This window comes from Eucyclogobius newberryi, unplaced genomic scaffold (genome assembly GCF_026437365.1).
Source record: "Eucyclogobius newberryi isolate DKJ021-1_F unplaced genomic scaffold, fEucNew1.0.hap1 SCAF_15, whole genome shotgun sequence".
Lineage (NCBI taxonomy): Eukaryota > Metazoa > Chordata > Actinopteri > Gobiiformes > Gobiidae > Eucyclogobius > Eucyclogobius newberryi.
In genome coordinates this window covers 7,262,589-7,278,972 of record NW_027315779.1, presented here as the reverse complement: position 1 = coordinate 7,278,972, position 16,384 = coordinate 7,262,589, and the positions used below count along the sequence as shown (strand labels likewise).

At 39.6% G+C, this 16,384-nt stretch overlaps 1 protein-coding gene across 1 annotated transcript in view; it reads left to right on the top strand.

Annotated features, from left to right (window-relative positions):
• The window catches only part of LOC140360606 (uncharacterized), a 21,754-nt gene extending 8,548 nt beyond the window's left edge, over positions 1 to 13,206 (top strand). Inside the window, exons 3-4 of the mRNA XM_072445881.1 lie at positions 1,145 to 1,318; positions 13,044 to 13,206. Of these exons, the coding sequence (XP_072301982.1) occupies positions 1,145 to 1,318; positions 13,044 to 13,091 (222 nt within the window). The 3' untranslated portion in view covers positions 13,092 to 13,206. The remainder of the gene's footprint in view (positions 1 to 1,144; positions 1,319 to 13,043) is intronic.
• Positions 13,207 to 16,384: the final 3,178 nt, after the last annotated feature.

The following is a 16,384-nucleotide window of genomic DNA, read 5'->3' as shown; positions in this document are numbered from 1 at the left end:
CTTAAAAGTCAATGGTTATACTATTAATACTACTAATACAGGAATAAGTAACTTGTTATAGTTGGTACTTGTTGACTTGAACTAAGATACAAAGATGGACAAAAGCAATTGGTAAAAACAGATTATTTTTTATCTTATAGTAAATGTACATTGTTTTTCTTCAATGCATGCCCTTTTTTGATTCTATACAACTTGTCATCATCATTGTTCATTGTTTTACGTTGCACCGAATCACCAAAGCATGTTCCTATGTTTGTGACTTTTGTTCATTGACAGGGGCAATAAACCTTTTCTGATTCTAAAAGATCTGTTTCCGAATTTAATGGAAATGTTGTCATCTACTAGAGAGACTTTGTATTCAATATTAACCCCTTAATTTGTGCAATAACTAATTGATACATTGATACATCCATATTGATATAGTGTATAATCTGTAGTTGATTTATTATTCAGGCCTATTGAAGCTACAGTTTGGACAAAAATGGCCACAACTTGGCTCAGTTTACAAACTACTAAATCCATTGATGTTTTTGGCTTCTGTGTTGGAAATCTGCCCAGGAAAAGATCACTTGGTTAGCCAGAATTTTAGCATTATAGCCCAATGCTCATTAAAAAAGGAAAAAAAGGATAATTTCTGTGATGGTCTACTTTAAACGATATCCCTCATAAATTGCTTAAACCACTGTGTTAATCACATTACTGGAAGGATTTACATGGTCTATTAAAAACCTTGGGAAATTCCCCTCATAAAATCTCGGAAATTTCAAGGACTTAAATTATAACATTGACACCAAAATTACAATAAATAGAAGCTGGATTCTATTTCTGGCGTTACAAAATATTGCATGACCGAATGCCATTTCTCTGGAAAAAGTCTCCAGGGCCAAAGCGGGAGGTTTGAACACAGGCGCGCTTTGTGTGTGGAGTTAAAGGGAAAATGTGTGTCATCTGTAATAGATTGCACGGCCTGGTGGGGCTGGGAGATTCTGACCAAAACTAGTCAAACGCTGAAAAAAGAAGAAGCAAATACGTGTTATTTGGAGCCACGCAATTCGTACAATTCAAAAGGTTTTACAGAAAGAGGTTGTCCATGTCTCGTCCTGACTCTTTGGGGCCTTCGTCCTCTATCGATCTCTCTCCTCAGGACGCTCCGGTGTTCAGCAGCAGAATGCCCGGTCGATCCCTGAGTCTGGACCAGAGCCGAGCGTCGGACAAACCTGAGGCACAGAGGCGTCGCTCTCGCCCGCTCACCCGCAGCCAGCCCCTCACCCGCTCCTCCCTCTCCTCCCCCACGCACTTCCAAGCTCGACGGGCCAGGGTGAGTTAATGAGTAATCTGTACATGTGATGACTGTAGGGCTGTAACGAGGATCAGAATAATTGTTTGAAAAAAAGGTAAAATGACAATAAAACCTTCAAAAAAGCATTCTGTAAGTTAAATACAAAAACGCACAATCCTGCAAAGCTTGGCTGTCTTTGGGGGTAATCTTTAACAAGTGCCTTAAATTTATAAAATGGCACAAGATTATCCACTTTAAAAAAAAATCTGTTTTGTTCATATGGAGCTTACTCTGTGTTAATACGGCGTGACGGTAACATAAATGTCCTGAGATCTTAAATGACCAATACCTGATGTTCAGCATACATGTTAAATAATCAGGCAGAATATTTGTATTTGTAATGTGGTACTGGCTCAGTCACATACCAGAATACATGCATTTCTTGAGTGTCTTTTGGAGAACAGCATACATTTTATTCTATTAGAATTCATTTACAATTTTAAATGAACACAGTGTTGTTGGATGGTGTGTAAATCCACTTGAATATTTTGAATCACTTGTGCCACTATTGGGAGTAGCTGTGACAGTACTATGTCCTTTTCTAAAAACGGACTGGCAGCTATTCAAAATGGTAATATTTGGTTAGTAAATTATGCACCTGATTTCTTATTAGCTTCTCCAAGAGTTTTGCTTGGCAGGATAGTTTTGAGATTCTTAAAGGGATTTTTCTGGCCTTCTTTATGCAAAGGCAAAGGCAGTTTTCCATAATGGGATACTTACAGTGTGAATTGTGAGATTAAAAACAAGAGTTAAACGATTTACTATTATTGGGGCTGATAACATCCTAGGTTCAAGGGTGTCACCTCCAGGGGACTTGTTTCAATCCATAGAGAGCAACATATTTAATACTTCAGACTGTTTAAAGTAAGGGAAAATATTTAATCATCTGCTCTATCCTTGTGTATTGAGGCAATAGCAATAGATGGAGCAGCAGCATCATCAGAAACATTTTTAGATCAACAAAGTGCTGGTTAAAAGCATCAGAAATGTATTTTTTCTTTGTCAGGTAATTGAATCTTTATAACTTAATTTGGTAAAGTGGAAGCAGAATTTAGCTATAGGAATTAAACTGTTTGCCAATGTTTGCAGAATTGCCCTTTTGATTCAGTGAAAGTATTGACATAGTAAGATATTTTGTCTTTACGAGCAGTCGAAACATATTTATTGCCTTTTATGATGAAACTGCTGCCAGTCTGTTGCTGATTTGGTTTTCTTGGCCCGCCCAGGATTATTCTTATTTTTGACCCTGACTCTTTTAAGAGGGGCATTTATCTGTAATATCATTAAATGTTTTTATGAATAAGTCCAACGCTGTGTTGGACTCTGGAATGTCACTTTAGTACAGATCAGACGGAAATGCTTGTTCATTATAATGCTTATGGGACAGTTATGTTTGGATATATTTATATTTGGATTTAATTCTATTTGTGTTCCGCGCACGCCCAATAGGACAGCGGTCAGTTTTATTTGGTAACGTTGTATAAAAATATCCCACTGGTGGTGCCGTGGTTAAGGACATTGCATGTGGGGTTGTGGGTTCAATTCCAACCTTTCTACCATTTGCCAAATGTCTCTCCTGTTCCTCCTAATTTCACGCTATAACTGTCCTGTCATGTAAAGCATTTGAACCAGAAAAAAAGGAAAATTATTGAAAAATTACTAGAATATTTGTTAGTTGCAAGCCTAATTGACGCATAATAATTAATGCAGTAGTGAGATGTTCTGATTTTATTTCTATAGAATTGAAACATTTTCTTGCAAACAAAAGACAAACCAACAAACCAATTTCATTTTTCAAAACTGAGTCATACCTGTGTTTCCATGGTGAATACCTGCTTGAATGTATGATACTACTGTTCACGAACCAGCACAAAACAATACATTTTAACCACGATAAATGTGTGCCATATGAATTCTTTCTAACTTGGATTAACTAGAATTTCGCATTTTTCATAATTAAAAAGGTGGTTAACATGTCCGTCGATCCCAGGACCTAGATCCGTTTCTTTATAGGACACTTTGTATAAATTTAGTCTTTCATAACAAGTAGGTTAGAGTCGGCTGCAGCGTCTGTAATTAGAAACCCACCGGGGCCCGGGCTGATGAGGTTATCACTCAAAACTCAATATGACCAGTATGATTTATTTCAGTGCTGTGTATTACAAGTCATTATTAAACATGAATCTACCGTAACACTTTTAGGTTAGAAAAAAATCAATAACTACGTATATCTTCCAAAAAATGTCCTTTTATGATTATATATTGTGCTATTTCATTTGTGCTCCCTTCTAATGTCCCACAAAGGCTTGACATACACCGGTAGTCAGGGGTGAAAGTAGTTTGATTTTTTTTTTGTGTATAATTACATTTTAGTTTACATAATACATCAAGCAGTATATTAAACACCTTTTTACATACTCTATTGGCTAATTTTCATATTAGTACATGCAAAAACCGTCAACTTGCTCAAAGTTTGTTCCTTTAGACCTGGTAATAGTTTCTGGACCGTTTTCACCACCTCATTTTGGAGATATAAACTGCAGCCGTTGAAGTATGTTGGTATCTACTGGTATCAGGCCCAGTCTTAGTGGGACTGTTTATGACTTCATGTCAAATCAAATCAAATCAAATCAAATCAATTTATTTTTGTAAGGCCCAAAATCACAACAACAGTTGCCTCTGAGGGCCACAGGGAGAAATGAATCAACAATGTCTGTGGTGGCGATGGAGTCAGACAATGTCTGTGGTGGCGAGGGACGATGTCCCAGGGTCCTCTGTCCTTAGACTCTCCTTCTCGGCCAGGAAAAACTACAAAAAAAACCTCTTTGGGAAAAAAGCGTAGAAACCTGGAGGAGTTCCAGTGAAGGAGAGATCCGACTCTCACAGACGGACAGACGGACACGAGGAAGACTGGAGCTGGACCCACTCTTCAGGCAGATGAGGGACCGACTGAGGCGAACTGGACCCACTCTTCAGGCAGATGAGGGACCGACTGAGGCGAACTGGACCCACTCTTCAGGCAGATGAGAGACCGACTGAGGCGAACTGGACCCACTCTTCAGGCAGATGAGGGACCGTCGGAGGCGAGCTGGACCAACTCCTCAGGCAGATGAGGGACCGTCGGGGGCGAGCTGGACCCACTCCTCAAGCAGATGAGGGACCGTCCACACAGGGCAGGGACCACTTCACCAGGGGAGGAGCATCTGGGTCCACAGGTCCTCAGGAGTGAAAGAAAGAAAAAGAAGGCGGTGAACAGTTTGCAAGTGGAATCAAAAAATAAATATTGTTTGATAGCATAAGTAGTCAGAAGAAGAGGATAGTGCTCAAGCTGTCATACTTCCCCCAGCATAATTACTCCTAGGGCAGCGTAGCTAAAGCTGTGGGTTTATCTTTCTGTTCCTAACTAGTCTGACCATAAGCGATTTCGAAGAGGAACGTTTTAAGCCTGGACTTAAATGAAGAGACTGTGTCAGCATATTTAATATGGGTCAGGAGCTGATTCCATAACACAGGAGCTTGGTAGCTAAACGCTCTACCTCCTACAGTACTTTTAGAGACTCTTGGCACCACCAGAAGACCGGCATTCTGAGAGCGAAGAGCTCTGTTTGGATGATGTGGTTCTATAGCATCTTTGAGGTAGGATGGGGCCATGTCATTTATGGCTTTGTAGGTCAAGAGTAGAATTTTGAATTTGATTCTAGACTCGACGGGGAGCCAGTGAAGAGACTTCAGCACTGGCGTAATGTGCTCTCTTCTTTTTGTTCCTGTTAGTAATCTTGCTGCTGCATTTTGAACCAGTTGAAAGCTTTTTATGGAGCTTTTAGGACACGCTGCAAGCAGGGAGTTACAGTAGTCTAATCTAGTCGTTACAAATGCATGGATACGTTTTTCGGCATCACTTTTAGGCAGGATTCTTCTGATTTTGGCTATGTTGCGCAAATGGAAATAGGCTGTTTTACAAGCTTGATTTATATGAGCTTTAAATGAGAGCTCCTGGTCAAATAAGACTCCAAGGTTTCTTACAGTAGAACTGGAGGCTACACTGACATTGTCCAGTGTGACTATCTGCTCAGATAGAGAGTCTCGTAGATGCTTAGGACCAAGCACAATGACCTCGTTTTTTTCAGGGTTAAGAAGCAGGTAGTTTAGTGTCATCCAGGTTTTTATCTCCTTCACACAAGCACTAAGTCTGTCTACTTGATCGCTCTGATCAGGTTTCATTGATAAATACAGCTGAGTGTCGTCTGCATAGCAGTGGAAGTTAATGCCATGCTTTCTGATAATGTTGCCTAATGGCAGCATATAAAGAGTAAACAGAATTGTCTCCTCACTTGGGGTTGCCCACATTTTTGGTGTACACAATATGGAAAGCCCGTCGCTGCCTGACCTCATGCGATCGCAAGTCTTCGTGCACCGAGATAGGGGTTTGAGAAAGATGGAGTTTGGTGAATAGGAGAACAATGTTTACATACTTGCTGCATGAACATAAATATACTTTACATCCATCTAATGTTGCCTTTTGCTACCAGGCAAATACATGATTATAATAGTACAGCGTGAAAGAAGGAAGATTAACTCAAGGCCAAAAACAGGCAACTTGAGCATGGATAGACAAAACGATAGACTTTGTTGTAGCCGGATACAAAATCATATTCAATTTGTATTTATACATACAATTCTACACTGAATACCTTTTTTTTAAGAACAATTGAGTCCAATCTGAATTATTTTCTCAATATGTGTACAATATATTTTGCGTTCTTCATAAAATGATGTTTATAGTTTTCCGTTGTGGCGTTTGCTCAAATCATTTCCTCCATTTCCACGTGTTCTGAAGACAGAGGGCTCTGAGGGAGTCATGTGTGTGTTTGTCCCTCACAGCTCTCACGTCACGGACAGTAAGAGGGGAGTCAGATACCAAATGAATGAGCTCTGCCAACCTGAGTGCTGAGAGTTTAGATTATTAGAGATTCAATCTTAAACATTGCACTGCCTGACCCTCAGTTAGGCAAGGGGCTTAAATGGATTCAGTCTAGAATGAATAATTCTCACACCTCGTTGTCTCGCCACCCCCAAATATTTTAGGGGTACTCTGCACCGGACCGTGCCGTCTTACTTTCACCCCTTCTTATAATAGATATTGTGCTAGATGCCTTTCCTAAAATTACACTATTCTTTCATCCTGGCCTGGCAATTGCACAAAGTTGCTCAAAATGCTCTATAATCTGAAGCTCTACATAAGTAAAAATTCATTTTTATGCAAGACTATTTCTAGAATAAATGTTTTCTGTATTTTTCCATTTGTTTAAGTCTGCACTCTGGCTCCGGGCTTGTGTCCAGTGTCTCTGCTGTTGTGTCAATACAGTCACAGTAAAAGGATGAGGCAGCTCCAACCGCCCCAAGAAATGCAAGGTCATCTCTATCGGAGTCAGCACTGCGGCAACAGAGCTACGACTGCTAGACTTTTTCAGCACAGATTTTAGCTCGAAGTTGTTCTTTTGTTGTGTTTGAAGCTAAAGCTAAGTATTTTTGTTTGACATGGTATTAAAAGGATGTGGTTAAGGAGCCTATAGTTTAAAATTGTGAGGGTAAGTCAGAATTGGTTATTATCAGGTTAATTACTGAGAATATCCTAAAGAAAGAAAGAAAATAAGAAAACACAAACACACTATAACATCGTAATCATGATTTATTCATATTACTACTGTTCTGTTTGCAGTTTACTGGCGTTTTTAATAGTTGTTGGCTTTGAGATGTTTTTTATTGCATTGTTTAGTCACTGTGGCCAAGTAATTTCTCTCACAAATCAGCTAAATTTGTACGAGTTTAAATTTTAATCCCATTTTATACAAGTTGTCAAAATGTTATGTTTTTTAATGTAATGACTACTTAGAAAAAGAACACAAAAGAGCTGATAGAGCTGATACTGGAGCAATTCTCAAAGTAGAATGTGCCGCTTCTTGTGCAGTCTGGGATTCAATGATAAACGGGGGACTTTTAAAGATGAAAATAGTGGATGTACGTAGCTCTGAAGGCTGAACCAAAAATATTAATCTGTGGCAAAGGAGGTCATTGGGTCCAGTTACAGTGGAGCAAGTGTGTTATCTACGTCATTATAAGATCTATGGTTTGCTTATTATGAACTATGACCGATTTTGGTGTTTAATGGACAAGATTCATGCTTTGTTTGTGTGCAGTGTTGTTTACTCAAGTGTGCAGCATAAATTCTGTAGATTACTTTAGATTTATGTTTTGTTTTGTTAGACGTTTAAAAAGTGGGTCATAAAAGCATGCAAATCTAGTTCAAGACTGATACGCATCTTCAAGTACTGGTACTATATAACGGGATCTTAAATATGAAAATAAATAAGTATAAGTTAATAAATATGAAATATGAATAAGATTTTGTGGCTACACTACTAATTTTATTGTCTAATGGGTTTAAACTGCACCGTGTAAGTCCTGGGAAAACCTAAAATACATGTAAAAGTTACTAAAAGGTGCTTGAATTTGTCCCTGTGGAAAAGCTGCAGAGCTCAGAAGCCCAAATGCTGCTGAAGCTAATGTAACATGTCTCTGTAATGCCTCCTTCGACGTGGGGAGCCTGCCCTCCTGATCTCAGAGTGTCAACAAAACTTATTGTTGTTTAGTGTTGTCCATCCATCCATTTTCTACCGCTTGTTCCCTTTCGGGGTCGCGGGTGACTGGAGCCTATCCCAGTGACTTCGGGCCTTAGGCGGGGTACACCCTGGACAGTGGCCAACTTGTCGCAGGGCCTGTTTAGTGTTGTGTTTTGAATAAATCAAATCTTATTTCCCTTCATATTTATTTGTGAATTTCATCTGGCTTTATAACATATTTTAAAAACGTTTTCATTTCAATGGTTTACTTGAATTGATGTCAAATCTTAAAAATATTTTGCATGAACAAAAACAAATGGTGGGTCAGCATGAAGGCCGTCTCCTCATCAGACCAATAGTGACTACCTTTTGCCTCAGATGCCATCGCAGTAGTTGATTGGTAATATTTACCTGCTTAGTTGTATAATATTAATATTAGATATTAGTTGTAATATTTACCTGCCTGTCCACCACCACCTTTATACTGTTTCTCTCTGGGTCTTTATGTGAATGTGGACTGAGGAGGTCTCACGAGCATGCGCAGCTACATTTGTCCATTTGAAGTCAGCTTGTTACTCGTTTACATGACATCTGAAAACGGACTGAAAGAGGTCGTGACCATTTGCACCTGGTGGATTTGAGAGAATCGATCCACGGCAACTCGGTCTATGTGGGTTTCCATGCACTTTGGACAATCAATTTAAATAGTACCAGGCAACTGATATCATTTCCCCAGTGTTCCTGTAAATGCAGAGACTGAGAATGGCTTTTTTTCACATTTTCGAAATAGGCTAACATTTTTTATTGATGATAATGACATTTTTGCATATTGTCCGCCTTGTTTGCATCGCTTATGGGTTAAAATGTAGTTCTGTTTGTTCTGTCCGTGTGTGTACATGTATGCTAGCATGTGTAATTCTTTGCTAGCCGGTTTAGTCCTTCGCTAACATGTGTAGACCTCGGAAGGTGGAACTCGGACATTGGAGTGGCATTTTCTTTGAGTTTCTGTGTTCCAGTGTCAAATCGAAAAACATAAAGACTAGTAGTCCTACACTAGTAGTACATCTATGGTTTTGGTATGGTTATGGTACTACACTAGTAATACAAACCAGGAATGTGCTCCAATGAGCCCAAATGTGGATCCTATTAAATTAATGTATTAACACGGACAGTGTTATTATATTTGCATTTTATAAAGAATTTTCTGGGAGTACATTTTTGCATTTGTTGACGTTATTATAGAGCATTATAGAGAATTTATGTGTAGACCTTTGCTAACATGTGTAGACCTTTGCTAGCATGTGTAAACCTTTGCTAGAATGTGTAGACCTTTGCTAGTATGTGTAGACCTTTGCTAGCATGTGCAGACCTTTGCTAGCATGTACAGACTTTTGCTAGCATGTGCAGATCTTTGCTAGCATGTGCAGACCTTTGCTAGAATGTGTAGACCTTTGCTAGCATGTGTAGACCTTTGCTGGCATGTGTAGACCTTTGCTAGCATGTTTAGACCTTTGCTAGCGTGTGTAGGTCCTTTGTTAGCATGTGTAGGTCCTTTGCTTGCATGTGTAGACCTATGACCTTTGCTAGCATGTTTAGACCTTTTGCTAGCATGTGTAGACCTTTTGCTAGTATGTGTAGACCTTTTGCTAGCATGTGTAGGCCTTTTGCTAGCATGTGTCAACCTTTGCTAGCATGCGTCAACCTTTGCTAGCATGCGTAGTCCTTTTGCTAGCATGCGTAGTCCTTTTGCTTGCATGCGTAGTCCTTTGCTAGCAGCATGCGTAGTCCTTTGCTAGCAGCATGCGTAGTCCTTTGCTAGCAGCATGCCTAGTCCTTTTGCTAGCATGCATAGTCCTTTTGCTAGCATGCGTAGTCCTTTTGCTAGCATGCGTAGTCCTTTGCTAGCATGCGTAGTCCTTTGCTAGCATGCGTAGTCCTTTGCTAGCATGCGTTGTCCTTTGCTAGCATGTGTAGACCTTTTGCTAGCATGTGTAGACCTTTTGCTAGCATGTGTAGACCTTTTGCTAGCATGTGTAGACCTTTGCTAGCATGTGTAGGTCCTTTGCTTGCATGTGTAGACCTATGACCTTTTGCTAGCATGTGTAGACCTTTGCTAGCATGTGTAGATCATTTCCTTGCATGTGTAGACCTATGACCTTTGCTAGCATGTTTAGACCTTTTGCTAGCATGTGTAGACCTTTTGCTAGCATGTGTAGACCTTTTGCTAGCATGTGTCAACCTTTGCTAGCATGCGTAGTCCTTTTGCTAGCATGCGTAGTCTTTTTGCTTGCACGCGTAGTCCTTTGCTAGCATGCGTAGTCCTTTTGCTAGCATGCGTAGTCCTTTTGCAGCATGCATAGTCCTTTGCTAGCATGCGTAGTCCTTTTGCTAGAATGCATAGTCCTTTTGCTTGCATGCGTAGTCCTTTTGCTAGCATGCGTAGTCCTTTTGCTAGCATGCGTAGTCCTTTTGCTAGCATGCGTAGTCCTTTGCTAGCATACGTAGTCCTTTGCTAGCATGTGTAAGTAGGTAGAGGAGCAAAGGGGGCGTGGGATCAGACCAGACAGTGAAGCAAGCGTTTATTTTCCCCGAACTGTGACTGATAAAGTACAGCTGTCCAAACTGACACACACACACTCCACCAGATGCCTATTGTCATTCAACACCAAATTTAGAGCAGGGTTTGCACTACAGTGTATCTACACACGTCACAGTAGCTTAGATTATCAATGGGATCATCTGTGTGTTTCTCCAAGAGTTTAATATGGACTGGAGATCTGAGAAGCGATTATTACTACAGCTTATACGGAACCTTTGCATCTCATAGGCCATTTTTCTATTGATAACACACTGGACATACATCTCCGTGGATACTTGATACAGAAACAAGAGTAGATGTGAGGCCCCTCGTCGGGTTTAATGTTAGTGTCAGTTTCTACAGCACAGCAATAAACGGATTGTGTGAAATCGTTGCGTCTCTGGGCAATTTACTGCCTCCACTATGGCAATGAAGTATGCATCTGTGTTAGAAGTGTGAGATATGTCCAAAAATGGATAATAGTATTGCTGCTGGGGTGTGAAATGGGAAATGCTAAATAAGATATGATGTCTATGATAAAAACGTATTAGCAAAAAACGGCTATTAACAATGAAAAGAACGGAAATTGGAAACGTAATCGTCATTACAAGTGATGTTTCTGTAGTTTAGTGGTTACTTTTACTCTCTATTTATGTTTTATGCGATACTTGCAACTCAACTATGACATTTACAGGCATGTTTCAGCATTGTCCTTATCATTCTGTCAATGTTGTCCATTGGTATGATATAGTTGTGTCAGCATTTAATTAGAGAAATGTGCAGAATGGCAGTGTGTCATATGTCTAAATGTATTATTCCAAGCACAACATAGACTGGCAAGCTATAATTACTAAATCCCACCGTGAACCGTTGCATGACGCAGTAAATTCTTTGTCTAATCCCTGTTATCAGCTCAGGCTTTGCTCATGTCCAGTAAGTGACCCAAAAACACCAGAAACATTACTATTTCACTCCGTGCCTGTGTGTAACAGGGAAACCGCAAGTGCATCATGGGTAAATCCCACTCTTGTCCGGATCCGGGGGTTTCCTTTGCTTCATAAGACTCTTTTATCTAGAAAGTGTGGCATCAGCAATTGCGCGATCAAGTTTCACTCTGATTCAGAAAAGTGTCTTGGCTACAGTCGAATGAACGGCGTAGTCAAGGACGTCGTATCGTGTTGTTCATTTCACAGGTGACCCCGAATAAAAATAGCAACCTCCTTTATTGAAAGAATATACATTTCACCACTATTAAAGTGTGTAGATTATGTTTTTAACTATCCATGTGTTAAAGTACTGTGTTACTATACTATACTGTTTTTTTTATCTAGCTATCGTCTTATCGTCTTTCTTTCTTTCTTTCTTTTTTTGTTCAGTCAATTGTCTATTTTTGTATTTGATATTTTGAAGTAGTAAACTGTATTAACTTGTGTGCTGTCTGCATCTAAATATAAAGCATTTTTATCCTCCGAGATCCGGAAAGTAATGTTGGTGCGCTTTTAGCATGCTATGTTATCGTTAAGCATTTCCGTTATGGCAAAACTCCACTCTGGTCTCGGAAAGTGGTGGAACTTGCTTATAAACTCATCGCATTGAATAATATGGATGCTAGGAATGTGTTAGAATGAACTCATTCTATTTTTCACATTTAAAACACTAAAACGCAGCGACATTTCTCATCTAAGCCAAAGAGAAAGACGTCATAAGCGGTCGATATTTATTATATTATTCAGGAGTGTGATGATTTGCTGTGCACATGTTGAATACACAACACAGCTCACTTAGCACATTTACAGCCACGTACAACAAGAGAAAACAGGAAGGACAGAGATCATTTTTGTCCCCCATTATAATCTTTATACAAATCCATTTTCTGTATTGCTTTTCATCCCGTTTGTCATTTGGGTCACATGCATTGTATTTTTTAAGTTGACTGTTCAAAACGTTCGTCCTTTGCACATAAAGTAGGTTAATTAAGATTTGTGGGACATTTAAGACGACTTGATTCTATGGGCCATCCCATATTATCCTAACACGGATTCATCTATTTTGATTAGTTTCTGTGTTGTGTCCCCGTTTTCTGTCTTGCCTCTCCAAAGCCACACCGAGCCAAAGACGCACGTGATGTCGCCCCTCAATTTCCTCTATAATTTAATTGCATCATTTATTATGATTTAAAACAACTGCCCTTGCGAGCGTCTCGTCTCATTCGTCTGGCGGATATGCCCTAATTTAGCAAAGATCTGCACACATTTCTTTAAACTTCCAGTAAATCTTCACTTGACGCTGGAACAAATAAGCTATTAGGGGTCCTTGGGGATTCAACAACATAAACAGGAAAACCATTTTGTTTAGTTGGACTAGTCTGAATGTAGGTCAATTTCCCATAACTACAACGGCAGAGTTTGTCGCCTTTATCCACGATCATGTTTATATTGACCACAGAATCAACTCTAATATTTGTGTATGGTTTTCATTTTGTGTATTTTGTCTGTTTTCTGGTCAGGTGGCTGGGAGGATGTCCACTGGGTCGCCAGCAGGTAAGACGCAGTAGTTTAAGTTTGTTTGAAAGCGTGTGTCATCAGAATCGCTTCAGTTGGATTGTTTGCATTCCCGCTTTTGGGATAAAACCGCTCTGCTGGGAATGTAACCGTCTGGAGTCGGAGCCAAGTCCAAGTGTCAAACCTTTGCCACCCACAAGGAATGATACACTGCTTCTGTTCAACACGTTCAACACATTCAATACAAAAGCTGTTTGCATTTGGCATGTGAGAAACAAAACGAGTGTAGACCAAGTATGTTGAAAGACTACGTCAACAAATGTTATTTTACCTGTGTGTTTTTCATTAACTTTTGTATACATTTCGTATTGAACTAGGAGATTTCCTCTAGTTCTGGATGTCTTTAATTGATATTCCTGCAATCTTTGGCAAGAGTTGAGACCAAAACCAAAATTAAATCTTTTGAGGTGAAGATCTTCAATAGGGTTGTTTTTTTAAAATCATATTTCAAATCTACGCGGGACTAAGGCAAAAAATGAATGAAAAACAAGTATTCTAAAGATCTTTGCACACATTGATGGGTGATCCAGGGTCAAGTCCGACACAAAACACTGATAGTTTGTTAAATACTTACCGAACCATTCATATATTTCCCCCCCGTCAAAGCTGTGTTTTCCTCCTGTGGTTGTTTTTCAGACTCAGGTTCCCGATGGCTGAGATCTTGGACTCCACACACATGATTAATGAGTCCAGGTTTGACCCCGGGCCGTATCTCTCGTCCTAAGACTGAGTCTCGTTTGACGGACAGCCACAGGCGTCGTGTCGACTGTAGCGACTCTATGTCAGGGATTGTTTATTTTGGTGTAGTTTGTATTCGTCTGTGTCTATACACTGGGGGTGTCTCCGATGTGACACACGGGTCAGGATTGCGTTATTGTCAGCGATAGTCCATGGAGCAGAGGTGCATTGTGGGTAATGAGGCCCCGAGGTAGCAGGGAGGTCAAGGGTTGGGGCATCAACAGTTCGAGGTGCCGGGGGAAAGTGTGTGCTGTAAGTGACTTTTCACTACACTCTCGAAGCATTACAAACACAGAGGTGGAGAGAGAGCAGCGGAGATTAGACTCATTGTTTAACTTGTCTCGTGTCGACTTGTTTTCAGACTTGAGAGTGTTTATTTTTAACCAAGATACAAGGAAACACTTTGGACCTTCTGACTGAAATTCTGTCTAATCAATCAGTGTTGGGGCGGCCTGTGTGGTCCAGGTCCTAACTCAAAGAGACAGGATATGATATGGTCATATCTCTGCACATAGCTCACATTCACTCACTGCACCGCAGATAAAATGGGAATTCCTCACTCGGTTTCGCTTTACCGGAACAACGTGCACTGATGGTAACTGTCGCCTCATGGTGGGGCCTATTGTGTCCATCCGTGCACACTACGTTTGACACTTAAGTCTTTACAGTAAGGCTGCGTTGCATTAAACAGCCTGTACCTCACTTATATTTCTTCTTAAAACATTTTTTTTATTCAAGGTCTTTCAAAACACTTATATATAGACACATTAATGAAATGTCCTGATCCTTCTTACTGGTAACCTAGATACTGTACACATTACAATCCCAGATAAGACTTTGTACTCCTCTGTTTCAAATTTGTACCTGTCCATCTCTTTACCTTTGATCTCTCGCTGTACGTCAGAGGATGAGTGAGAGGAGATGCCGGCCATGACGGTATGTGGTTTGAATTAGATCAGCCTTAGAGCCGCTCTGCAAAATGTTTAATCCCTGAAAACATGAAAGGATTTATTTTCAATACATTTTCCTCTGGGGAATTCATATCTGGTGTGTAGTGTATGAAATGGCTGTTGTGGACCAAAGATGTACTTATTTTTTGGCGATCTGTTGATCAGCTGTCTGGGCTTAGTCACACGGCACATGCAGGAGAAATTGATTTTTTTTATTGTCTTGACCTATATTTAAATTTACAGAAATAATACAATATCGCCCTTGTGAACATTTGGACATAAACCTGTTGCTCTTGTTTATGGATGGAGAAATGTGTCTGTTCTTGTAATCGTGAACTTTGAATCAAAAACATGATCCTTATTCCAGATGTTTTCTGAAATAGAAACTAGTCCCATTCCTCGTGTAAAAAACTGAATATATTCCATTCTGGTCAAATCATTTTAACGTAGAGACATAGAGAGTCGTTTCTGGCAACAAAAAATGCTTGAAATTAGAAAAATATTTATTGAATTTTATAATGAGCCAAAAACGAAATAATTTAATTTAACAATAGATTGAAAAAAAAAATCTGTGCTCCAGATACTAATTGTTACAAAAACAAATATCAAACCTTATGTTTTTGAGCAGATATCCATACTGAAAAATTGAAATGGGACAACAGTTTAGAAATATACTAAAACTACTGTTATTTTTGTGTGTTTTTCATTTTCATTGTGGTATTGAGCATTGAACCTTTTTATTACTATCAAAATTGAGTTGTAAATGTTAGTACAACACTTGGATTAAATTACAGACAAAAATTGCAAGCGTTTTCAGGAATGTTTGAGAGAAAGATTTTAACACCTTGAAAAAATATATTTTTATGTTTTAATGGCTATGTGCAGATTGGACATAAAATCTGAATTAAAATAAAGACCTAGCGCCTTGGCAGTGGTGCATGTTCTCAAAGTGCTTCCGTTTACTGTTTTACCAGTCTTTACCCATAGTTGTCCCTCAAAAACCAGCCCAAGATGTTTTGGCACCACTGTATATATAGTTGAAAGTAGTGGTGCTATTTCGAGCCGTTTATAAGCTTCAGATGACCTTGTCCCGACCCAAACACACATGACAGAGTGGCACACATTCCCGTCTTTTTCGCCCCTATTGAGAATTATGGAAGTCTTCTAATCCTGGTGACTTTTTCACATTATTACAAAGCTCTCGGGGGGGCGCCCTGTGGGTAATCTCGACCTCCGGCCCATGAATCCCTTTAGTGCGATCCCCTCCATGTTGGTAATATGTTTTTAATATGTCTGACTGCTGGGATTTGGCTGATGTGTGGCTCCAGCGCACTCCTGACCCACTCAGACCTGTGTTTTTCTCCAGGCAGGGAGCAGATTTAACCCAAATGTTTTCAGACGCACAGAGAGTCAAAATACTTTATCATAATGCACAGTGACCTTATACTCTGCAGTCTGTACCACGTGGTAAAGTGGGATGTAATGCTAACATTTTCAGTCAATATTCACATTTTTCCCAATATGACTCTTGCTGCTTTATATCCAAGTATAAATCTTTCCATTTTTCACATCTTTGAAACAAATATAGGCCATAAACC